The sequence below is a fragment of the Leucoraja erinacea genome, chromosome 2 (assembly GCF_028641065.1).
Source record: "Leucoraja erinacea ecotype New England chromosome 2, Leri_hhj_1, whole genome shotgun sequence".
Classification (NCBI taxonomy): domain Eukaryota; kingdom Metazoa; phylum Chordata; class Chondrichthyes; order Rajiformes; family Rajidae; genus Leucoraja; species Leucoraja erinaceus.
In genome coordinates, this window is record NC_073378.1 from 111,661,966 (window position 1) to 111,689,519 (window position 27,554).

Below are 27,554 nucleotides of genomic sequence, written 5' to 3' on the forward strand. Positions count from 1 at the left end.
ATGTTAAAGAACAGTATGTCAAACCTTTGTGAGATGTTACCCTTGCTTATGCACCAAGACCTATATTAAATCAGTTGTTTTGAGACCTATCATGTAATAACAATAACTTAATCTATTTATTCTTGCATAAAATCATCCCAGTTGAATAATGGCATTGTTACTGCTGTCTAAGTATATTCCCAAATAAGTACAAAGAAAATAAAAGCACAAGCAGGCCATTTGGTCTGTCAAGCTTGCTCCACCTTTCAACATGGCTGAGAGGTATTCGAGAATAGTTTCCAGTTTAGTTTAATTTATTGTCACGTGTGAAAAGCTTTTTGTTGCATGCTATCCAGTCAGCGTAAAGACTATAATGATTACAGTCAAGCTGTCCACAGTGTACAGATACAGGTTAAAGGGAATAACGTTAAGTGCAAGATAAAGTTAAAGCCCGATTAAAGATAGTCCAATAGTTTTTGGTGAGATCGATGTTAGCTCAGGACCGCTTTCTAGTTGTTGATAGGATGGTTCAGTTGCCTGATAATAGCTGAGCAGAAATTGTAGGTTTCCTTGAGTGCAGTGAGGTATTTAATTTTGTAGAGTTTATACGTTTGATTGGTGCAGGTCAAAGGTGATTACATTGTAATCATGACGATTATTTTGTACAAAAATGAACTTTGCTTTCTGTTTAATTGCTATTATTGTTTGCAGAAATATACAGATGAAGTGGCTGCGACACAGGACCAAACAGAGTCTCCAATTCTACCTATACATGCTTATTTAGAGAAACCTTACAATAGACTTTTGAAGTACCAAGGTGTTCTGAAGGTGAGTCATGGTCTTCAGTGGATTGTCTGGAATCTAATTAATATAAAAGATTGTCAGTGGACTTGCCATTCATCTCATTTATGCATCCGAGTGAATGGTTATAATTATTGAGTCTTTTGGATTCATTACATTTTGTTTGTATGGGAAATCAGAAAACTACAAGGCAAGGACTTTCCAGCCTTTGAGGTAAGTATTTTTACATTTTGAGGATCCAGTGCTATCAAGCACTTTCCTGATTGTAAATGGCGATATCTGCATGGCAGCTGGCTCAACTAATTTTGTGGCGTGGGAATGGGCAGGAAGGGACAAAACAAATTTTACTTACGAAACAGTCATTAATAGCTTTGACTGCCAGATAAGTCAGGTCCATTGTCTAATTAATTGATAAAACTAATAAGAGCTTTAAATGTTCCTCACATAAAAGCTATTAATAATCAAAGTTTTATGTTTTTTTAAATAAAAAGTGTTACAAATGCTTAAACAATAAAAAACATTTGGACAAACTCAATTAGATTCAAAAATTTTTGTCTCAAAAAATCATCATACTTATACAATGCTCACGGATGTTTCTTGCAGTTAGCTTATTCTTCCTGCACTGGGCCTAACCTGATCGGGGGGGGGGGGGGGGGGGGGGGGGGGCAACATGTCAAGATTTCAAACCCTTTGTAATGCAGATTTGTTGCCGTAGTGCAGTTAGGAAACACGGTAAAGTGGCGAGCCAGTGCAGGACATCCTGAATGGCACAGAGTTATGGAATAATTTGTATTTCACATGTCTTTCACAGGAGCTAATTCGCAACAAAGCAAAAAGCAATAAAAACTGTGTTTTGTTAGAAGAAGCATATGCTGTAGTGTCTGCTCTTCCTAAGCAAGCTGATAACAACCTACATGTTTCGATGATCGAGAACTATCCAGGGACTTTGGAATCTCTTGGTGACCCAATCAGACAGGTATTTTTAGAAATATCTTTCTTTGTTTAAATGAATAAAATTATCTTTTGTTCATAGTATAAGGATGTCTTTTTGAAGTCCAGAATGTATTGCTGTACTTGATTAGCCTTGGAAATGTTCTTCTTCTTGCGTATGGCGTGCACAGCCTAAAGTTGTAGGACAACGTCTTGGAAATGTTGATGCAAGCAGCCTTACCTAAACTGTTGTAGTGTTCTCTACATTTCTATGTAAATGTCAATGAGGAAAAGTAATACATTTATGAGGTTTGTTACTTATACATTATAGAAATTCATCTCTCTGGGATGACAGGACTGCGCTATGAGGAGAGATTAAGTTCACTAATTTTGCATTCACTGGAGTTCAGCAAAATCAAAGGACATCAAATGGAAACGTATAAAATTCTGATGGGGCTAAACAGGATTTTAGGAAGATGTTTCATTTTGCTTAGGAGAAGAACGTTCACATTCTTGAGTTTCAGGGCAAAATCCTTTCCCGTGTTGCATCAGTGGAATTGACAACTACAGAGTTTGTAGAAACCATGCTGCAGAATACACTAAGAAGCTTATAGAGTCATAGAGATATACAGCATGAAAACAGCCCCTTTGGCCTAATTTGTCTGTAACCCAGTTGCCTTACCGAGCTAGTCCCACTTAACAGTACCTGGCCCATATTCCTGCACACCTTTCCTATTAATGTGATAAAAATATTACCTGTCCATGTGTCTTTTAGATGTTGTAATTGTGCCCTCCTCCATGACTTGCTCTGGGGAGCTCATAATATATATACATTTTCCCAGGGTTGGAGAATTAAGAACTAGTGCACACAAAAATAAAATTTGTTCTTAATTGCACCAAATTGTTGATCTTTTTTCCTAGGGGCATTTCCTGGTATGGGAGGGAGCTCCAGGTGCAAAACTATCATGGAAAGGTCACAAGCGTATTGTTTTTCTCTTCAAAAACCATTTACTGGTCTGCAAATCGAGAAGGGACAGCAGAACAGATTCACAATGTTATGCCTTTAAAAACCTGATGAAGGTTGGTATTACATTTTTTCTTTCAACTGAGAATTGTGTTTTTTTTGTTAGTTCCAATTCATAATATCAAAATATGGTCCTTTTGAGTTATCTCCCAGAAAGTCCAAAGTTTTGTTGGTTATCGTGTGATCAAAAGCTGCTATTCCATGCAACTATACAGCATGTATTAGCAGATTCACACATGTTGGAGCTAACATTACACCCAAGCAGGATTTTTCCTCATTTCCATGCAAGAATAATTCCCAGCTTGATTGTGGATCATATACTGCACAGACACTATGCTTGACTCAGAAGGCTGAACTAAACCGCACCAAGACTCATTCATGTCATCATCTCCTCCCGACTATTGCAACTCACTTCTCCTTGACATCAGCTCCACCTACATCAACTGACTCCAACTGGTCCAGAACGCAGCCGCCCGACTCATCGCCCACACTAAATCCTGGCATCACATCACTCCAGTCCTCAAACAACTTCACTGGCTTCCCATCTCCCACCGGATCACCTACAAAATCCTTATCCTCACCTACAAAGCCCTCCACCATCTGGCCCCCCCATATCTCACTGACCTCCTCTCCCCCTACCAACTCTCACGGTCCCTCAGATCCACATCAGCCGGTCTCCTCTCCATCCACAAGTCCTCCACAGTTTTGAGGACAGAGCCTTCTCCAGGGCAGCTCCCAGGCTCTGGAACTCCCTCCCCCAACTGATCCGCAATTCCGTGTCCCTCACCATCTTCCAGTCCCGCCTCAAGACCCATCTCTTCACCTCTGCCTATCCTTAGCCCCACGTGCCGTCCCTTTTCATCTGTGCATTAATTGCCTCATATTGTGTTTTGAATTGAATTCTGTCTTTACTTTGTGTACTAGTCATGTTTCTACTATTTATTTCATTCCCCTTACATGTTTTTCCTCTACCTGCTAAATTTTTGTAAGGTGTCCTTGAGACTCTTGAAAGGCACCCATAAATAAAATGTATTATTATTATTATTAAGGTTGAATCTTTCATATGTAACAGTATTTGTCATCCTGTCAGTGTTACAAACCTCTGCAAACATCTCACCAAATCAGTCAATGATCAGCCTGGTATTAACAAGAAAGATCAATCAAGAAGGGATTAATGATTTATCTTATTTTTTTATAGAAGATACGAATCAAGTGACAATGTTTAAACTTTTGCATATAATTGATAGCATTACGACAAAACAGTTTAACAGATAAAGATTCCAAAATGTATATTTATTACAGAAAGTAAATTTAAAGAATTTGAAAAAGTTGGAAAACTTGTCTTTCGAAGGGCAAGTCCATTGCAATTCTGCATGCTGACAGTTGTGTGTGCAGATGCTGATTGCCTGCAGGGGTAGAGTTTTTGCTTTAGGCCTAAATGGCAATTTGGGCATAATTGGCAGCCAAAATATCATTTGTGTTTTTAACCAGAGAAGGAAAATATATATATTGCAAGCATCTGGCATATGTTTGTTAGTGACTACAGTTCCGGTTCTCTTTTCACAAATGCAGCCTGACCTGTTGAGCATTTCCAGCATTTTCTGTTTTTATTTTGCATCTACATACTAAACATACTTAATTTTTGAACTTCCTCAAGGGTTTGCAAAGGTTAGCAGAAAGTCACATGGCAATTCATTTCATTTTGAGCCCAATGACATTTCTAAACTTGAGTAAGTTTGAGTTGTGATATATTGCATTGCATTGTCATCCCATTTTATAGCAATTGGCACAAAAAGACTGCAACAGAACTGAAACCAGGCCACAACATTTCTGCTTTCATTTAGGATTTTTTTGAGAGTCAACTCATTCCTTTTTCCAAAAAGAAAATTATTTTTCTGTTCAGCAGGTCAAGCATCATCTGTGACGATAAAAACAGATTTAACATTTCAAGTTGATGGCCTCTGATCAGAAAGATATTTTGTATTCTTGCATTACTATATGACGTGTATGTAGTTTATTTTTAAAAAACTCTTAGAAGCTATGGGCTTTTGAGGAGGATAATAGTTTTTTCCATATAATTGTCAGTCTGAAAGATGAAAAGCCAAAATAACAATCTATTTTAAAAAAAATGATAATTCAGAATTTACACTACTTTTCCTCACCTAGCTCACAAATATTGATGTAAATGACTTTGTGGAAGGTGATGAACGATCCTTTGAAATTTGGCATGAACGAGAAGACTCTGTGCGTAAATATACTCTCCAAGCACGAACTGTGAACATAAAGATATCATGGTTAAAAGACATTAGTGGCATACAGCAGCGCTTCAGTATTCCTGCGTGGAGTAAGTACCTGACAAACCCAAGTAATAAAAATTGTGCATCTAATTTATGGTTGGTTTCTGAAAAATTATACATCAAATAATGAAACGTTATTTTTTTTACATATAATAAGAGTGAAGCCTCATATTGAGCTTATTCTTTGTAATGATTGATATTTTTTCATAGCTATATCCCATATATATTTTTTATCCTTCCAAAACATCCCATTAACAACTATTTTTAGAGTGACCCATTGCCAGTCTTGAGGTATGAATTATGTTTGACCACAGGAAGTGGTCCAAAGTTTCCACATGCAGATGCAAATGAAATCTTGTTTTACATTGCAGTCTGTCACAATCTCAACCTTTGATTTTTTTTTTTTAATCTGAGACAATGTAATTTTAAAATTTAATTTTCTTAACTTGACATCATTTTGATTTGAAATCTCATTTGTGGTAAATAATTTTTGGACTTTCTGACCAGTCGGAAGTTTACACATATATTCTATTAATGTTGAACAGATCGTGTGCCACATGTGGAATACCATGTTCAGCTAACTAACTCAACCAGTTACTTTCTTTGATAAATAGAATTCTTTTTTTTTAAATCTCTTGATGGCTTCTTATTGAAGGGTTTCTGAAAATCCAAATACATCACATCAATTCGTTTGCCCTTTATATTTTGCTAGTTATATAATTACCCTTTGAAGTGTACCCAAATAGGAATGGATTTATGAAAGCCATGCTTCTTTTTTAAACCTGTCAGCCATGGATATTTGGTGAATCTGATGTTTTCTTTCTGTTATAATGTAATTAAATTACCCCCAAAAAACAAGAATTTGAATTCAGAAAATGTAATGGATAAACAAGATTGTGAATTAAGTTCCTGTTTTTATAGATCCTCCAGAATTCGTGGAGAAACTAGCAGATTTTACTGCTAAACTGGGACAAACAGTGAAACTAGCATGTCTGGTCATTGGAAATCCTAAGCCAATTATCACATGGTACAAAGGTAATATTTTACTTTACTGCTACATCTACTAAGTAAAAACATGAGCCATCAATATTATTATCCTATTTCATATTTTCACGGTAGCCTCTGAAAAGAGAGAGACATATGGTACATTGCCTTCATTAGTCTGGGCATTGGGTATAAGTGTCAGGAAGTTATCATGCAGCTTTTTAGGACTTGCCACATTTAATGTTGCTGTTTTACCTGCTTTTAACTATTTATACTGTTGCATCAGGGACTGGATTGTTTTTACTGTTATTATGTGTGAAATGTTTTAAGTTTCATGTGCGATGCTCCGGCATTCCCTGGGAAACGTCTTCTCATTTTGCACTGTACAACTGTTGCTTTGCAAGATGAAAATAAAGGTTGATTGATTGATTGAGTAGTGTGTACGGTTCTGGTCACCCATTACAGGAAGGATGTGGTGGCTTTGGAAGAGGTGCAGAGGAGTTTTTCCAGAATTTTGATTGAATTGGGGGTATTAGCTCCAGTCAAAACCTTTTTCTTAAGATCAAAATACCAAATACTAGAGGGCAAAGCTTTAAGGTGAGAGGTGCAATGTATAGGAAATATGCGGGGCAACATTTTTACCCAGAGGGTGGTGGGTGCCTGGAACATGCTGCTAGGGGTGGTGGTGGAGGCAGCTGTACCGTTCAATGGTTTTTTAAGAGTTAATTGTTCAGTGATGTAAGGAAATCTAGATGGACAGGAGAACTACAGGTTAGATTTTTGATCTCTAGTAAGCTAGCAGATCGGAACTGCAAAGAGTCTGACTTAAGAAAGTAAACAAAAACACAGCACAGCATAGGAACAAGCTTTTCAATGCATAATATTTGTGCTGACCATTACCCCAATGTACATGGTCTACATCCCTGTATTCACTGTCTGTTCATGTACCTGTCTAAATGCTTCTTAAACATTGCTATCGTATTTGCTTGCGCCAGCCTTCCTGGCAGCATGCTCTATGCACCCACAACAGGTGCACAACCTTTTATCCGAAAGCCTTGGGACCGGACACTTTTCGTAATTCGGAATTTTTCGGCTTTCGGAATGGAAGATTTTTAGCGTAGATTTTAACGGCTGGCTCAGTGGTAGAGTGCTCGGCTCATATCCGCAAGGTCGCGAGTTTGCGCCTCGATCCCGGCAGTTACTCGATCGCGAGTTTGAGTCTTCAATGTAGTTTTTTCTTGCAGAATAGGAGAGAATAGGGAGGGTTAGGCTGGGATCATTCTCTGCGAGATGATCTTAGTGCGGGAGACAAGTGTAGGAGAGGTGTACTGACTGTGTGGGCAGAACTTTGGAAGTGATTGCCCACCATTCTCAAAAGCCGCTGTGTCTCCCTGTCCCTCCAACTCCAGAGGAATCCACTCCCCGATGGGCCGCTACGGCGATAAGTGGCAGTTCGCCCACAGCCCGAGCTGCGCCACCCCAAGAACAATGCGTACTTGCACACCATCAGCTTCTGCCCCTACGGGGAGCGTGTTCCTCTGGAGTTGGAGCGGGGCTGGGCTGGAGTTGCTGATCTGGGATCTCCGTGCTTGCAGTGGGCCTGGGGGTCGGTGTCCCGATGAGGGGGCGCAGCTCGGGCTATGGCCGAACTGCCACTTGTCGCCATAGCGGCCCATCGGGGAGTGGCTTCTGGTGGTCCTGACGTCTCTCAGCTCCTGTCCAGGGGGGTAGCCGGAGACGTCAGGACCAACAGGAACCCGCTCCCCGATGGGCCGCTACAGCGACAAGTGGCAGTTCGCCCACAGCCCGAGCTGCGCCCCCTCATCCGCAACCCCAAGAACAAGACGTACCTTGCACACCATCAGCTTCTGTCCCTACGGGGAGCGTGTTCCTCTGGAGTTGGAACGGGGCTGGGCTGCTGCTGGCTGTGGGTCTCTGGGATCTCCGTGCTTGCAGTGGGCCTGGGGGTCGGTGTCCCGTTGGTCCTGACGTCTCCGGTGACTGGCACTGACCTGCTGGCATCACCGACGTGAAGACAGTGCAAAGCCCCCGCGCCGGTGCAATGGGCGGGGAGCTGGAGAGGGGAGGGAAGGGGTCACACACATGGCCGGGAAGCAGAGGGGTGTAGGTGGGGTGAAACTGAAGAGAGCGACAATCTGCTGCTGCCTGCCTGCTGAGTTAAAAAGTTCCCACGCAAGACTCACGATATACTGTGTATCGTGAGTCTACAGTGGGAACTTTTTAACTCAGCGGGCAGGCAGCAGCAGATTGTCAATTATTAACCCTCCCGCGCAATATACCCTCACCTTCTCTTTTATGAATGGGGATTTAGTTCCCCTTTCTTCGAGGACCGACCGGAGGTTCCGCTGTCACCTCAGTGGGCCGCCCTCGGTGAACGTCTTCAAGGACCTTTCTTCAAGGACCGAAAAAATGTTCGCTATTCGGAGCTTTCGGAGCTTTTCGTTATTTGGAATATGGATAAAAGGTTGTGCACATGTACTTACTTTCTTACTTACTGGCTATTATGCCTCCTGGCATGTAGGGCAGCAACAAAGGTCCTCCACTCCTGTCTGTTCTGGGCTAGCTTCTGGACACTACCCCAGGTCAGGTCCATTGTTTTAATTTCCTCCTCTACATTTCGACGGCAGGTTATTTTGGGTCTTCCTCTTTTTCTTTTCCCTTCCGCTGTCCAGTGCAGGGCTATTCTTGGGATGCCGTCTGGTTCTCTTCTCAGTATTAGGCCAATCCAGTTCCAGCGCCTTCTTGTGATGATGGTGTCCATGCTCTCTTGTTGTCATTGAGCTTGGTTGGATATGGTGTTTTGGCCAAAATATTCTAAGGATTCTTTTCAGGTTCTTAGTATGGAAGACCGCTCACTGTTCTCCAGCATTCCGAGCCATATAGGATGGTGGAGAGGACACAGCTCTGGTGTAAATTCAGATTGTTCTTGGTGCTGTATTGCTTGGATCTCCAAACATTGTTTAGCATTCTGAAAACATTCCTAGCCTTGTTTAGCTGGTTCTTGATGTCATTGTGTGCTCCGCCATCGTGTCTGACTTTGCTACCAAGATAGGTAAACTCCTCAGTTATGGGAAGATCGTTTCCATTCACTTGGATTGTCAAGGGGTTTTGGATGTTTAGTGTCATTACTTCAGATGTTTTCTGGTTTATCTTCAGGCCAATTTATTGTGCAAAGTCACTGAGACGGGATGTTTTTTCCTGTATGTGCTTGTGAGTGTGGGAGACCAGACCCAAGTCATCAGCAAAATCAAGGTCTTCCAATGCTGAGAAGAGGGCCCATGGTATGCCACTTGCTTGGTCTTCGATTGTCTGACGCATCACCCAGTCAATAACAATATTGAAGAGTAGCGCCGACATCACACACCCTTGTCAGACTCCTGTCTTCAACTGCAATGTGTGGTTACTGTTCCCCACTCTGCAAGAGAAGTTGGCGTAGAAGCTCTTAATGACCGACCATATGCTGTGGGATCCCATACATTCGTAGTGTGCCCCAGCGGCTGTCTCGGTGGATGCTGTCAAATGCTTTCTCGAAATCAAGAAAGTTGATGTATATCTGTCTCTGCCACTCTGTTCACTGTCTATAATGTTATGAAGGGCAAATATCTGGCCAATGCATCCCCTCCAACCACAAAATCCTGCCTGTTCTTTCCTGAGCTATTTGTCTAGTACTTCTGAGATACTTTGTATAATAATCTTTGCCAGAATCTTGCTTGGAATTGATAGAATTGTAATCCCTCTCCAGTTGTTACACTCTCTTAAGTTCCCTCTAGTTCTTGAAAACACAATCCTGTGAGGAAAATGCATTAATGCATTAATGAACTCGCATCTTGAGTGTTGTTAGCAGTTTTAATCTCCATCAAACCTGCTCAGATTTGATTCAAAAAGGATGTTGGGGTTGTCCAGAATTAATGGTAGCAGTAATCTATTAGAGAAACTTAGTGGCCCAAGCAGCATTTGTGGTGAGACTGGTGTCAGTGGGTGATTGGTAGATCGAGGAAGGGTGAAGGAGGATAATCACCCATTTGCCCCTCTCACCACTTCTTCTTTCCTCTTTATACTGGCAACCTTCCCTCTACACTGTTAGTTCTTGGGCACCTTGGGATTACCTTTACCTTACTTGAGAAGGATGATCACCAGTACCTTTTCAAGGGTATTAAGGATTCGGGATTAAATGTTGGATTTTCCAGTGATGTCTATGTCCCGTGTATACATAGCTAAAGATTTATTTTATTTTTTTAAATCAAAGCCAGATGGTTAATCAACATAATTTACTTTTTCCTGCTGGATTGTGGATATCTGTTGATATTATAATGAAAACTGCAGAAAAATGTCACTAATTCCTCTGAGCATATTCATGTTGTTTTCACTAGATGGAAAACTCGTGGAGATTGACCGACATCACATTATTATCGAGGATGAAGATGGTTCCTGCACATTGATCTTGGACACGCTAAATGCTGCTGATTCCGGTCAATATATGTGTTATGCAGCCAGTGTTGCTGGGCATGCCAATACACTTGGAAAGATTATTGTTCAAGGTATTTAATTGCAATCTACCAGAAGTCTTTTTTTTAATGAATGTAAATGCATTATTTAAATTTATTTTTCTGATGTAAATAAAAAACATTTTTGGGAGGGATTTTCCCCCAAGCATGGCCAACTGCTGGCTAAAAATTAGTTATAAATTATAGTTTTACCCATACATTCTCAATAATAGAAAAAATGTATTTGTCCTGCACAAAGCATAACTAAACCATCTGAATTCAGATGATGCCTTAGATGTGAAGAGCATAGAATATGGTAGTGCTCTCGTTTTTGATTAGAGTTTTGATATGGCATATAACGTTTATTTTCAAATCCTCTTTAAGATATTGACTTGATGGTAATGAAAATCAAAATAAAATCAGGAAATGTTAGTAAAACTCATCAGGTGAGACAGCATCACTGGAAACAGATTTCATTTCAGGCCGAAGATCTTTTGTTAGATGCCCAAAGTGTCTTTATCCTCAAACTTTAACTTTATTTCTCTTTCCACATCCTGTCTTACAAACTGAGTTTTTGAACAATGTCTGTTTTTGTTACAATTGACAGTAAGATAGATAGGTTCTGAAAAATCTGTATCTGTATGTAGCTCAAACACAATCTTAAATCAAATCACTAAATACTTCCCTGAGAAAGAACTCTTTTCAAAAGTAAAATTAGAGCTATCGAGCCATACAACATGAAAACAGGCCCTTTGGCCCAACGCCCATGCTGACCAAGATGCCCCATCTACATTAGTCCCACCTGCCCATGATTGCCCCATATCCATCTAAACCTTTCCTGTCCATGTACCTGTCTAAATGTCTTTTAAATGTTGTTATAGTACCTGCCTCAACTACCCCCTCTGGCAGCTCGTTCCATATATCCAAACGTGTGAAAATGTTGCTCCTCAGGTTCCTATCTTTCCACTTTCACCACTTAGATGAATGTGTGGTTGGGAAAAGGTATAGGCCACGCCTGGATCCAAGGCATTTGCAATGAAGTCTCCATCAACCTCTCCTGTCTCTTCCAGAACAAACTTGAGGATGGTTACTAATATTTAGTGATGTTGAGAGGGTGACTGGTATTAATCAGTGATGTTAGAACATCCAAAAGTTAACCTCAGCTTGTCAGTCTCACATGGTTAAGCTACACAGCCTAACATCAAGTATACCTTGAGCATACCCATTTAATTCAAGAATTGTTTTTCTACACAAACCAGTTTCTGGGTCCTAATTTTTCAATAACTTAGGTTTTTTTTTAAAGCAATTTAAAAAATTTAAGTTAAACTCATTAAGTTTGTTTGCTTGCTTAATAATATAAATTCTAATAAACCCATTTTTATGAGCTTTCACAGTATCAATTGAAATTATTACCTTAATTTCCAGTGCCTCCAAGGTTTGTAAGCCATCTTAGAAACATTCCGTTTGTAGAGAATGAAGATACACAGTTTGCATGCACTATTGAAGCTGCACCGGCTCCTCAGATAAGGTAAAGTTTACTTTTTAAAAGCCTGTCATTTTTTTCTTTGCTTGATTTAAAACTCTTTCTTTAAATGACGCTTTGTGTTTGGAAAGTAGCTTCATAATATTTTCCTTTGGCACTATCCCTCTTCCCTGAGCTTTCTTACTCGGAAGACACCTAATAAAATCATGAAATTTGCCTTTTTGATCATGTCTGTTATGATCTCCAAGAGTTGTCTCATGTGTCTTTGGTACCCCTTTATTTAAAGTAAAAATAGTAAATAGCATCTTCACTGCAATCTCAACGGCTGTTAATAGCCTTTTTCTGCCTGACAAGCGTCCTTCCATGCAATCTTACCCTGCCCCTCCCCACATGCGCACACACACACACACACACACACACACACCATCCTTTTCCTTGGGTATTCCTCTCCAGGTTACTATTGCTTCTGATTGCTGGTCCTATTAACAATAAGCTATTTTTCTCTGTCATTTTGCTCTCTCTTCTAGCAATAATTTCTCCCGCTCACTTTGCTATTCAGTGTTTCCATGCCTCCATTATTGTATTAAATCAATTAAATCAGTTGTTGGTTTCAGGCATTTGGATACCGTAGATAATTTATTATTCATCATATTTTCCAATATGACACCTTTTGAGTATGCGATCAGACTGACACGATAAAATACCCCCATCCTCCAGGAGTCACAGTTATTTCAACACAATACTCTGCCACTGCCTTGAAGAAGATTAGATACATAAATCAGGTCCTGAATATAGGTTAAGAGGTTGCTGTCTCTGACAGAGAAACTTCTAAACTGCAATGTAATAAAGTTCCCAGATCAATTACTGGTGTAGTCCACAAAAGATACATAGCTGTTCTGCGCATACAAGGACCTGTGGAATCTTTCAGAGCCATAGCTGACAGGAATATAGGGTAGTCTCTCAATGTGCAGACACAGGTTTAATTTAATTTGAAGTTTGTTGACACTTTCTGAATGGAATGGAATACAGACTGATCGAATTCTGGTTAATTATTGACCTGCCTGCAAATTTAAGAGATTTACTGTTCTTTCAATTTCAAACAACTTATTTTTCATTAAATACAATTTTGAAACATTAAAATTAATGTTTTTGAAGTTTTCTCCTTCCGGCAGCTGTGATTTTCAATTAGTTCTGTTCTTTTTGAAGATGGAGTACTGGTGGCTCACCACTAACAAATAAAGCAAAGTACCAGACTTTCTTTGACTCACAGTTTGGAGTTGCGATGCTAGCCATCAAAAACACAGAAAGAAATGACCTTGGAGTCTATGAATGTGAAGTGAGTATGTCAAAAAAAGCTTATTATAAAGTTTTAAGACTATTCAACAATGTTAGTATTCATTAGCAAAACCATATTTCTATGACATAGACAAATTGATCAAATAATTATATCCTGAACAATTTTACCATTCTATACGTAAAGGATTCTTCTAAATCAAGTTTAATGTTTCAGCAATGTATGGGTAAACCTAAGACAGCATTTTGAGCTCACTGAGGTCGAATGGTTGAATATTACATCTGAAGGTACTTCTGTCTCGAGGTGTTTTAATAATAAAGCCGAACAACATTGGCAATAGAGACATGCAAGCACATATGCAAATATCTCTTTTTAGTGCGAAAAATAGTTTCATTTTCTGGCGATTTATTTTGTTTGAATATTAATTTTAGTAAAGGTTGTAAATTAAACTGTTACTAAATCCTTGTAATAGAATAGAGGCAGTGACTCTAAACAAATACATTGTCGGTTCTAACCAAGACAACACACATCAGTTATCTTTATTTATAAGTTGATATTGAACATTATGTAATGCTTCTTCTTCTTCTTCTTCTTCTTCTTGCGTAGGGCGTGCACAGTCTAAAGTTGTAGGACAACTTGTTCTATTTGAACTTATTTGATTGTGCACGCCGGGTTGATTGCATTCGTCAAAACAGGGCGGACCATGTGAAGGTTGCAATCTTCCACCCCATTTAGTGCTTCAATGGTAGTATTCAGCTTCTCCTGCATTTAGGACCTTAATAGGTCTTGCTTATTTTAATCTTGAAATATGAACTTGTCATTTCAGTCATTATTGTTGCACAACTTGTATTTAATAAAACTTTTTTTTAAATATTGTGATTAAATCACAAGAAAGAGCACCAAAACATACAGTACAAAAGCTTGAACTGAAAACAAGCCCCTCAGATCTCCTTTAAATGTCCATTTCTCATCTTAAATGTATGCCTGCTAGTTTCATATTCCCCTCACCCCGGAAGAAATACTCTGACTGTACACCCTATGCCCCTCATAATTTGATAAACCTCTTTAAGGTTATCTCTCAGTCTCCCACATTCCAGTGAGAATAAATCCAGTCTCCTTAAAGCCCTCCATACCAGGGAACATCCTGGTGAATCTTCTCTGCACCTTTCCTACTGCTATCACATCCTTCCTGTATTGTGGCAACCTGAATTGTACATGATACTTCAAATGCAGTCTGATTGATATTTTGTACAGCTGCAACATGACATCCCAATTCCATACTCTAAAAGATAAAATATTTTCCTTATATCTGGCACACTGAGGCATTTGTGTTCTCTTTTGTGTGAGCATGTATGGGCCTGTTTCTAAAAGTAACAGAAGTTCTACTGATGCTATTGAGAGATGGCCATCCTTGTAATATAGGAACGATCCTCTTTTCCCCAAAAAAACTGAATAACACAATATATAAGAACCCAATTATATATGGTACAATAAGAATTTGGAAACAAATAAAATTATCTTTAAAATTAAGAAATCTATCACTGTTAATGCCAATTGCGAATAACCCTTTATTTAAACCATCTCTTATTGATAAGACATATAACCAATGGGAAAGTCTCGGAATTAGAAGGATCAGGGATATGTACGAAATGGGAAACCTACTATCATTCCAACAACTACAATTAAAATTTAAATTGAAAAACAACCAATATTTTAAATATCTTCAGATTTGCGACTTTGTGAAAAAATATATACAAGGATATCAAAAAGTAACTCCTGACTTATTGGAAGAAGCAATGAATATTGAAGCTGACTCACAAAAATTAATATCCTATTTATATAATAGTATTCTAAATATAGACCTACCATCGACAGAGGTACTTAGAGAAGAGTGGGAACGGGAATTAATGATAAAAATTACGAAGGTTAAATGGGAAAAATACCTGATATATATTCACAAATGTTCAATTAATGTAAGACATAATCTAATTCAATTTAAAATTGTACATAGATTATATTATTCAAAAACAAGATTGAACAAATTTTATCCAAATATATCCGCCACTTGTGATAAATGTCTAGCCCAAAAGGCAACTATAACACACTCCTTAGTTTCCTGCATAAAACTTTATAGATTTTGGAATGATATTTTTGAAATACTTACAAAATTATTCAAGACGAGAATGGAACCTAATACTGAAATGATTATATTTGGTGTAATGGAAGATGGGAATAAATTGAACTCATCTCAAAATCTATTCCTTAACTATGGTTTAATAATAGCAAAAAAATTAATACTTAAATTTTGGAAGGGTACATCAATACCAACGCTTAAAATGTGGATTGCAAGTATGTTGGACACCGCTCATCTTGAGGAAATGCGATTCCTCCTAATGGATAAATCAGACCAATTCATAACGAGTTGGTCTCCATTCGTCGTTTTTTTTTGGAATCATATGGTGCAACACAATTGTAAAAAATAACTGTTTCAGGACTGGACGAGGGTTGGTCAAGATTATAAATAATGATCTCCTTTTCTTTTCACTATTTTCTCTCTCAACTTTCTTCATTTACTCGTTTTCTTTCTTCACACACTATATATTTCACATCTTTCTATCATTTACTATCTAACTTCTTTTTCTTATTCTCATCTTTTTTCAATGTAACAAAAAAAAAAAAAAAAAAGTTGTACATAAAATGTATTATGAAAATATATATTAGGCACTTTGGTGCCATATGACTGTACTTACTTCTAATAAAATAAAATATTAAAAAAAAAAAAAAAAGAGAGATGGAAATCTGAAAGATCTGGATTCCATCCCAAATTCTGAATCGCTTGAAATCAATCTGCTGCCACCAGAAGCTTCTTGACCTATAAAACTTTGGGCCATTAAAGTGATTTATGCTCCACCAAATCCATGGTGTGTTGCTCAATAAAGATAAAAACAAATCCACTAAAATGTTGTAGTCAAACACTCAGACACATTTCTTCAAATAATGTTCTTTCATAGAAAAGAAAGTACCCCAAGAAAATTTAACTTGTGCGCCAGAGGAACAGTCGTAATCTACCTTTAGGTTTGTAAATCTGAATTGTTGCTTCTTTTAATAATAGATTACAAACAAACTGGGCACAGCCAGAGATGTTGCAGAGTTGTATCTTCAGGTTCCTGTTGTAATACCAGAAAAGAAAGATAATCAAATTGTCATGATTGAAGGTAAGTTACCTAATTTTGCTATGCAGACACAGTTCTGGGAGCTGATGAATTCAAAATATATATTTGTTCAGAAGCTGTTGTATTTGTCGAGAAGTGAGGTCAATCAGTTGTGGTTGGATTGTTGTGTTCATAGACTTTTAAAACTAAATAACATGGATGAAATTCAATATTGGTAAAGCAGTATCTTGTCATATAAATTATCAGCAAATAATATATTGTTCCACCAATCTTATTTAAAAGAGACATAAATTAAGAGGAGGCAACCAGTTTGCAGTCAGGGTAGAATTACGACGCATGTCAGGAACTGAACCACCTCGTACCTGTAGGACGGAGGACACAGAAATGAGGCTTATGACCACTTTGAGGAAGAAGCTCCAAGAATTTCTGCCACTCTTTTAAACCATTATGTTCCCACTACCTCCCACTGACGGAAACACCTTCTCCATGTCAATTCCTTTTGAAGCTTTCCTTCCTCTTCCTGTCCTCCTCCACAACACTGCATGAACTATCATTCCCCTTTTTTATCAACATATCCTCCTCTCGTCCTGTGGTCCCTCTCCCCACTCTCTCTTGTCTCTTCACTTTCCTCATTATTCTTTGCTTTCCTCCACCTTGTCCCTTAAGAAGCAAGAACATTGAACATGTATAGGCATAAAGGTGGAAAGTTTTCATAGTTCAGTCGAATAAACCTTTGCAGCACATTCTGCAAATGGTGTTCATCATGAAGATTTTCTTTGGCCCCATAGCATACTGGTGATGCAGATATAGAATACTTAAATTGCTGATAGGTTGCTGGTCAAAGGGATTGTTTTGTCCTGGATTGTGATAAGCTTTTTAGATGTTGTTCTAGTTTTACTCATTAAGACTAATGACGAGTAAACCAACATATTCCTGATATATGCTTTATGAATGGTTGAAAGATTTTGGCAAGTCAGGTCTTAGTCGGAAAACCCAGTCCTTGAGTGTGCTCTGTTAGTCAGGAAGAGAATGAGTGACTTTGTAAGTTTTTTGTGTGAAAATGCAGCATTGTATGTGTTGTCAAATGTTATTTGACATTCACTCATCAAAGTATGTATTCAGTTGAGCTATTGCTATTTGTGATAATTGACTGCTTTATTATCTGAGTAATTGTAAATAAGAATATTTATAGTGTGTATATGCACAGAAAAATACCTCAACATGTTGTACAAATGCACAATCGGGAAATAATTTACACGTTTAAATAGAAAATAGAAGCTGTGTCTGAGACATATTTTAAGGAGGGTCTTAAAAGTAAATGAAAGTGGAGAGGTTTAGAGAGGAAATATAAGATCAAATGGATGAGCAAATTTGCCAGTGGTGAGACAACAGCCACCCCACCCAGAATGTTTTAGAGCTAATAAAACTAAAATTAAATGCTTTGAAGGATGGATATAAATCAATATGGAAACTGTTGCAAAGTAGCTGAAATCTTCCCTGCCAGAAGCAGGCTTCAGTATAGTTAAAAGACATTTGGACAGGTACGTGGAACGGAAAGATTTAGAGGGATATGAGCCAAATACAAGAAAATGAAACAAACTTAAATGTGAATCTTGAATTGCATGGACAGGTTGGCCGAAAGGGGCTGTATCTGTGCTGTGTTACTCTATGACTCCTGACTCATAACTTACTTTCCTATCAGTGATCATAATTGGAGGGCACTCAAGTCAATTTAATTCATAAGAATGCAAGATAAACAAACTGAGGTAGTCCTTTCCGCTGTTAATGCATCTATGCCTTAACATTTTCATACTAAATTCCTTCAATATCTGTAAATCTGTGTTAAATGCAATCAGCAAAGGAGCTTCCACAGCCCACTTCATTTTTCCCAATCAGTCATTGTTAAATATAATCATCAATACCAAAAACTGTTGGCTGATGATTTGTTGGGGCATATGAGGAGTGTTTGATGGCTCTGGGCCTGTACTCGCCAGAGTTTAGACGGATGAGGGAAGATCTATATGAAATCAACCAAATAACGAAAGCCCACAATAGAGTGGACGTGGAGAATATGTTTCAAGTAGTGGACCAGAAGGCATATCCTCAGAATAAAAGGGACATATCTTTAGAATGGTAATGGATCTATGGAATTCATTACAACAGAGCATGGCTGTGGAGGCCAACTCATTGAATATTTTTAAAGCGGAGATTGATAGATTTTTGATTTTAAGTAAGTTTTAAGAACTACAGATGCTGGCTTAAATCGAAGGTAGACAAAATACTGGAGTAACTCGGCGGGACTGGCGGCATCTCTGGAGAGAAGGAAGGGGCGACGTTTCGGGTCGAGATCCTTCTTCAGACTGATTATGATTAGTAAGTTTGCAGGTGACACTAAATGTTGGTTGTTATAATAGATAGTGAAGATAGTTATCAAAAATTATAGTAGGTTCTTAATCAGCTGGGCAAGCGGAGTGAGGAATAGCTAATGGAGTTTAATGCAGATAAGTGCGAGGAATTGCATTTTGGGAAGTCAAACCAGGGCAGGACGTTCACAGTCAATGGTATGACCATGGAAAGTGTTGTAGAGCAGAGGGATCTAGGAGTACAGGTACATAGTTCCCTGAAAGTGGCCTCACAGGTATTTAGGGTGGTCAAGAAGACTTTCTGTACATTGGCCTTCCTCAATCAGGGCATTGATTGTAGAAGTTGGGACGTTACATTACAAGTATTTGGAGCACTGTGTTTATTTTTGGTCACTTTGCTATAAGAAAGATATCCTGAGCAGGAAAGAGTGCAGAGAAGATTTACGAGAATGTTGTCAGGACTTGAGGGGCTGAGCTAAAGGGAGAGAATGGGCAGGAGCGCAGGAGGCTGAGGATTGATCTTCTAGAGATGTATAAAATCATGAGGGGAATAGATAGGATGAATGTACAAAACCTTTTACCCAGGCTGGGGAATCAAAAAGAAGAGCTCACATGTTTAAGGTGAGAGAGGCAAATTTTAATACGATCCTAAGGGGCAACATTTTCATTCAGAGAGTGGCAGGTGTTTGGAACGAGCTGCTAGAAGAGGTAGTTGAGGCGGATACTATAACAGCATTTAAAATACACTTTGACAGGTACATGGATAGCAAAGGTTTAGAGGTATATGGGCCAAACGTGGGCAAATCTGACTTTTAGATAGAGGATCTTGATCAGAGTGGATTAGTTTGGCCATGGTTCAGTGCTGTACGACTCTATGTCTATAAATCATACTGACTCAAAGCAAAGATAATACACGTGGATAGATAGAAAAAAGAGGAAATTAAATGTATTTTTGCTATTTAGTGTTGTTACTTTAAAAACAGATTTTGAGCTAGATAAAAATAGAGAACTTGTTGCTTTGTGATTGGTCATCGGTTAATCTCCTTGCCAAAAGTGAGGAAACGTTGCCAGCGATGTATTTTAACAATTAGTATTGCTTCCTGTGGGTGTATTATTGTTTGCCCTAAGTCATGGGGTAATGTTGCTACAATATCCATTTGTATGATTGTGAAATATGTTCTTTATATTCTGCCTTGACTTTCAGAAAAGTATTCATCTACATTGCTTTGGTTACTTACAAGTGATTATTCAATTTGCTGGTAATTTTTGCGGTTGACTATTTTTCTAGTATTTGTTTTTTATGCTTAGTAAAGAAATAGGATTGCCTAGAAAGCGAAGTCAGTCTGTTGATACTACTGTATATCCGCATTCCGATCTCTCATACTTTTGTTTGTTATTCAGATAGCCTGGTAATTTGGGTATAATTATTTGTTTAATTAGTAGGAAATTGGTTCTTGTAGGAAAGGAAACAAATACTGGAAATTTATTTTTAACAGTTTCTCCCGAGTACATAATTTTGAAAATAATATTGCTACCCTGAATATAGAAAATACATTGACGCAGAAACATTGAGGTATTTTCCCAGGTAAGTGAAAATGGAAAACAAATCAGTGAAAAAGGACAGCAGGTTTGTCAGCATTTACAAAAAAAACACACAAAAAATCAATTGCATAACACTGTTTCTTTACAGCATTATGCAGTTGAAATCGATATTTTATTCTATGAAACACAGTGGCAACTACTTCTAGGTATTTGACATCACTCTAAATTTGATGAGGTACTTCCAGACTTGAGTCACTCTTACTCCAAGACAATTTCCACATCAGTGGCACGCTGGCTGACATCATTCACAATTCAACACTCCTATTGGAGTATTTCAGGAAATTTGAACGGAGTAATTTCTGTAAAAACAGTAGTCCTGGAGCAATGTGATCTTCCAGCCTTCCCAGCATAGTGCCAGGCTGAGATAACTGCCAGGTAAGACAGCTACTGATGAAGTGTTGTGTTGCACCAGTGAGAAGAGAGCTCTGAACACTGCATTATGGTACCTGATAATCAATAAATGTTCTCTCTGATCATCAGTCATCTTGTTAAGAAAGAATAAGGTGTGAAGAGAAGAAACACCTAACAGCACAGCCATTTAAATTGCATTTTGGCAAGTAGCAATGATAACAGAAAGTTTACCTTACATTGGACCTCTTGCTTTACGTCAAATTTACCATGAGAATTGTTCATTTAAAATCTGTATATTTCATTTTTTGCTTCTTTTGTTCTTTTCCCTGTAATTTATTTAGACTTGGTAAATTTGGGAAGCTGATACTTTATAAAGCAGATATTTTATTTGTGTTAATAAATTGAAATGCATTAACAGAGTTAAGTTTAAACTGAAGTAAAGGGCACCATTGTCCCACTTTGTTCAGAATATGTGAATTATGAATTAACATGTAATTGTTTGTGATGAAAACCATGTCACACCACATAAGTCAGCAAACAAACAAAAATTGGCACTGTATTTTAACAAGAGCATTTAATTGCCCTATTTCAGAATTAGTAACTAAAATAAACAGTAAGTATTTTTAATATTAAATGGTCATACTCTATGATTGAATTCCATTTTCTGACATGGTTTTGTTTGGTTTGTGTTTGGTTCATGTCTGCTTTTTATTCAGTTATGCCACTTTAACTGTCTCAGTTGCATTTAAGCCCCATTCCAGAAATACTTGCTTCCAGTTTTATTAATTGAACAATCTTATGTAGATTATTTTTCATTGTGATTAAATGCTACAAACACAATGTTCAGTTGAAAATAAGCCCTTGATAAATGATAAAATAACAAATTTCAGGAATGGGTATAGGCAACTTTGCATCTGTGTATTCTGACTTCTGATAGTCTTCTGAGGTCAGAATTGATAACTTGTAATGCTTATTTTGTTGCAGATTGCACATCATCTGACTAAAAATGTTTAACAATTCAATGTTGATTCATTAAAATAATTACAGATTGTTAGATAAAGAAAACTGAAAACAAATCATACAAAACTATTTGTATACAAAATGATCCCACAGACAGCAGAGAGATTAAAAAAATAGGTTAATCTATTTGACTGTGACAGGTAAAGGATATAAAATTAGCTGCAATATCAAGACAATTTCTCTGCTCTTCAGTACATCATGGCAGCAGGTATTTTACAACCACTTGAAATCCAGCATGGCTTTCATTTGGCACTGAAGCATCAGCCGAGTTTATGTGCTTGTCCTTAAAATGGCTTGAAGTTATGACTTGACTCAGGAGGAGGAGAACCAAGTTAAAAAAAAGTACAATTAGTGCTGAAACAAAGCTAAACATTGTTTTAAAAAGACACAAATGATTGGAGTAATTCAGCAAGTCAGGCAGCATATCTGGATAACATTTCGGGGTTGCAACCCTTCTTCAGACTGATTGCGGGGGTGTGGGGAGAAATGTGGAAGAACAAACTTTCTGAATTCCATTCAGATACTGGAAATGTTAAATAAAAAGTAGTTCGTTCTCAAAATATTCGGTGATATCATAATCATAATCATACTTTATTAGCTAAGTATGTTTTGCAACATACAAGGAATTTGATTTGCCATACAATCATACCAATAAAAAGCAACAAAACACACAAAATACATTTTAACATAAACATCCACCACAGCGACTCCTCCACATTCCTCATTGTGATGGAAGGCAAAAAAAAGCTCAATCTCTTCCCTTCTTTGTCCTCCCGCGGTCGGGGGCCTCGAGCCTTCCTTTGACGGGACGACCTTGGCTCCCGTAGTCGGCGGTCTGGCCCTCCGCATCCCGCTTCGGGGGGATCTCAGCTTCCCCCGCGCCGGGCGATCAGACCCCGGGTTGGGGCTGGTCGAACCTCCTGCGACTCTGGAGCTTCCCGACATCCGTCTACCCGAGACTGCAAGCTCCTCGATGGTGAAATCCACAGGCCACGGTTGGAGCGTCGATCCCAGGCAAGTGATCGCAGGCTCCGATGGCAAGTCCACCTATGAAAAGAGAAACAGAGTTAATGTTCCAGGTCAATTTCCTTTCATCAAAATGGTGAGAGAAGTATGGAGAATGGAATAGATGTGATCGTGGACCTGTCATCCGTTGTGAAGGAGAATCCTCAACTTAAGTAAAAAGGCCAATATATAAGAAGTGGTATGGAAGACTCGTATGAACAAGTTAGAATAGATGGGGAGAAGTCAAGGAAAGGAATGGACAATGCCCTTCCACGAAGTGAAATGGGTGGCGTGAAAGTTGATGTTAAAGATGATGAGCATGTAATGGACAGCATAGAAACAGAGATAGAAAAGTAAAGAAATAGAAGGGAAGGAAAAGTCAAAATTGGGCTATGAAGGTGTGAATAGGGTGGAAATAGAACCAAAACTTGTAAAATAAAATTCTGTTTGTTTCAAGAACAATAAGCAACACAGATTATCTCTAAATACTGCAGGATAATACTAATAAATGGATATCAGTTCAGTATGATGTGCCATAAAATGCTGGCAAACGTAGAACCTGTATAAAATCCTATAGCAACAATTGGAGGAAGTATCTGTAGTTATATTTTTTGTAGAATGTAATTAGCTTGAAAATTTCATGAGAAAGAGCAGAAACATAAACAATTATTTGAAACTATAACTGGAAATAATAGTCAGTAAGATAATGTGGCATGGGAAATAGGACACACCTCAAAAAGGCGTACTGGCTGATGGGAAAAGATCAAGACAATCGTAGTTGTAATAAGTACAGAGACCCCTATCCTGTTTATTTCAAATTGCTGAATAATATGAAACATCAGAGCTTTTTAAAGTGATATTTCTCATCATCTTGACTTTCAGAATTAAGTCATACTTCTATTTGTAGAAAGTTGTAGTATGGGAACAACTATGTGAGGTGAGCACATGCACGATATTTTATGCCCAAACATAAATTATAGGCACTTTTTAACTGTGGCATTAGATGCTCTAATAGTAAGATTAAACGAGCTTACCAGTTTGAAGTTTGATCTTTATTTTATCAGGAGTTACGTGGAGGGATTACGTGAAGAACCCGCCAGCCCGCATGCGCGTCAATCTTCAAAGCAGCGGTGTGAAATCACAGATAACAGTTGTTGAACTAAAGAAAGTAAGATTAGAGAAAACTAGAATGCCAGCTGACCTTTATGATGGAGGGTTGGGAGTGGAGGGCACGTAATCCCTCAACGTAACTCCTCATAAAATAAAGATGAAACTTCAAATTGGTAAATTCTCGTTTAATCTTACTATTTTACTTCGGAGTCACGTGAGTGACTACGTGAAGATTTCAAAGCTCTGTGATTTCATGCCGTGGAAACGAGTCCATGTGTCACACACTTATGGCACATCAGTTGACCAATGATGAGTGAACATTAATAATGCCTTCAGGCATGACATAGATATAGACATGTTGATGCTTTTAATGAACAAATAATGATAATAGTAACCCCCCTCAACTGGGAGGAAACTATAAAACAGAACCTAAAATAGAGTTGGCAAATACCCCCGGTCTGGCAATGGGTTAGTTCTAAAATGTTTGGAAAGATCGTTTGTTTGACCATCCTGCAGCCGCTAGGATGTGGTCCCGCGAAACGTCCATGACCCTGCTGCTGATGTTGTTGCAGCCCTGGTGGAGTGAGACTTGAAAATATCAGTGTTCACTCCTGTATAAGCCAGAACCCGTTTTAACCACCTGGAGATGGTCTGTACTGATACCTTCTTATGAGGCTATATTGCTAGTTCAGAGTCTCTAAGGCTCTTAGTGACCTTAACATACTGGTGTAGATGTGTGACCACACACAACCGAAGGTCCATGGGATATGCCAACAAATCTAGTTTGAGACCTGATGCCCCTGGTCTACTCTGCTTGACTAAGTCGTAAACATAAAATGTTATTTTTCCTGCAGATATAATCATCCTGTCCAGTCACAGCTTATGCGCTGGACCCGTTGCGCTGAACTTAGCGCCATGAGCATAACCACTTTGTAAGTGAGTTTGACCAAGGACAGGGATGTAGCTGGAGCCCATCGACGAAGCGGCGTAGCACAATGTTAACATCCCATATCTCTGCGTACCTGGGCCTGGGAGGTTTCGAGTTGAAGATACCCTTCATAATCTAGATATCAGAGGGTGAGACCCGACAGAGTGGATTCTGCTCCCCGCAGCCAATATGATGAGAAGGCACTTTCGGCACAGTAAATGGCACTTTAACTTAATGATTGTCAAAACCCCATATAAACTGAACTTCAAGACGTCAGTCATCCATGCCGAATTATATGTAATATTAGCATAAAACAAAATACTTCCCATCTCCTTATGAGGAAAAGTACTGCTTAATTGGTGCTATCCCTGCAATCTGCAGGGGGAACGTCCATGGTTTGATTTAACAACCTGAGACGCAGGAACGGTCTTCTCAGACTCTGCAAGTCAATGAATTGATTTTATCATACAGAGGATGGTTTCCCGAGTCACGGCTAAACCAGCAAATTTTTGTGTCTAGAAATAACCATATAAGGTTCTATTATCATTCCCAACATCAACGGGAACCATGGCTGTATAGGCCAGTCAGGCACTATGAAAATGCCTGAAGCAGGAACTTGCTGAATTTTTTGCAAGACCCGTCTGATGAGGCAAAATGAAGGAAGACATAAAATAACATTCCTCCCCAGTGTAGCGAGAATGCATCCATCGCCACTGATATGCTACATATTTTATGTGATTAACATGTACCACCACCAAAGTGTATCAACTTGGACTTGAGCATGCAGATTATCCATATTCGCACAAAAACCTTTAATCCACAAAATGCACCTAGTGTCTATAGGTAGTTGATACCATATAACTGAAGAATTAGTAACTCATGCAAATCCCATCCGCCTCCGTAACTAGAGATGGTATTGGTAGTTTTCCATCTTTGAGCAATAGCATCAGTTTGTAATTAACTGAAGATTTACTGATGAAAAGTTAGTGGAGCAATGCTGAATACTGTTCGACCACCATGGTGACTTTGATGGTTTCAGCTGGGAATAGCATAGGTCTGGTAACAATGACCTACATGCTACTTGAGAGCTTACTCCTTCGCATGCTGTATAGTTCTGATAATGCAAAGGCCCAAATAGCACAGCTGAAAGCCAATATATTGCCAATTACACTTGATGAATAGAAGGCTGCTTGATAACAACAAGGTTGTTACAGGCTTCAATTAATTCCAATCTCTTGCCTCAGGGCGAGCCCAGACAAATTAATAGAGTTAAAGGTAAATCCCAATAATCAATAATTTCAGTTGGTATCAACTTAAATTTAACTGGATGGATGAGAAACCCAATTTCTCAAATATAGTTTTGTGGTTGATACAGCTAATTTAGCAAAATACAGTGTTTAGAATATCATCCAGATAGGCCATAACAATTGTTTTTTAGCTCTGAGCAGCCGAAGCACTAGTTTTAGTAATTTGGTAAATAACCAGGAGCTGAAGTTAGCCCATTTTGCAATGCTTTTAACTGTATCATTGCCCCATCCTGCTAAATTTCAAATATCTCCGGTGCCCTGTGAATTAGCAATGTTACAAAATTTTGAGATTTTAAAAATCAAGTCTGCAATTTATCCCATCAGATAAAGCATAACAATAAGTTTAATTTGACACCAAATTCACTTTCATATCTCAAGTATTAAAAAAGTTATGGCCATTTTCATACTCGGAAATTAGCATCTTGTTCCCTATTGATTTTCAATGGACATTACAAAAAAGCTGTGATCTTGGATAGTCAATAGCCCATTTCTTAAGGAAAGATTAACATTTTTAAATAGCCCAAGTGTCCAAAGATTATTCACAAATAATTCACAATATAACATGATTTTTATATCTAATTTACATCAATTTATAGGCCAAATGGAAGGAATTTAGTGTTCAATTGCTGTAAATAAATGCCCATTTAAATCGGCTTTCTAGTGGGTTCATGTGGAACGCGCTGGTTTAGAACGTTGATATCGCGCTGGATTAGTGCCCTCAAATGCCGAGAAAAATACTGCGGGATATAAAAAGCCCTAAATGAACTACTCGCTATAGATAACTTGATATATAGGGTTATATATATGCCCCATTTAATGTAAAAATAAGGTACATACCTTTAATTGTTTGCTTTATAAAAACCCTGGGGCTGCGAGAGGTTGCGGAATGAGACAGTAATTTTAAACTATTATAACTATATTATCGAGGCCTATAAAACTAATAATACCTTTTGCGACCGGGTCTTGCAGCGATTTTTCGTTAATGATTTACTAGGCTGAACATCTGCGATTAGTACAGCCTAGTAAAAATCGCGTTTTAAACCCGCCCCCTCCAAACAGCGCCAAAATCGTGGACCTGGCTGTGGGCAGATTCCCAATGGCGATTCAGGTAGGTTTTGTAACATACCTATGTGAATGGAAACTTATCCCATGGAAGTTAAACAGTCACAAAGTTTCCAATTCGGAAATGTCTATACTGCACATGCGGGTTGAACCTGTTGACAATGAACAGGCCACATCTGCCACAATTGCAAGCCTGCCTTGAATGGCAACTCCAGCCATATTTCCGAGAAATCTGGCCATTTTCCGCGCCTGTCTCGCTTGTATACTGTGCAGTATAAACTAATCTCATGTTATCATTTTAATTTATAAACAAAGTTGAATCTTATGTTATCATTG

At 38.4% G+C, this 27,554-nt stretch overlaps 1 protein-coding gene across 1 annotated transcript in view; it reads left to right on the forward strand.

Annotated features, from left to right (window-relative positions):
- LOC129706003 (obscurin-like) overlaps positions 1 to 27,554 on the forward strand; it is a 395,075-nt gene that overhangs the window by 286,124 nt on the left and 81,397 nt on the right. Inside the window, 9 exon segments of the mRNA XM_055649977.1 lie at positions 691 to 807; positions 1,592 to 1,756; positions 2,632 to 2,790; positions 4,901 to 5,078; positions 5,953 to 6,066; positions 10,407 to 10,574; positions 11,946 to 12,048; positions 13,210 to 13,339; positions 16,410 to 16,512. Coding sequence (XP_055505952.1) covers positions 691 to 807; positions 1,592 to 1,756; positions 2,632 to 2,790; positions 4,901 to 5,078; positions 5,953 to 6,066; positions 10,407 to 10,574; positions 11,946 to 12,048; positions 13,210 to 13,339; positions 16,410 to 16,512 — 1,237 coding nt within the window.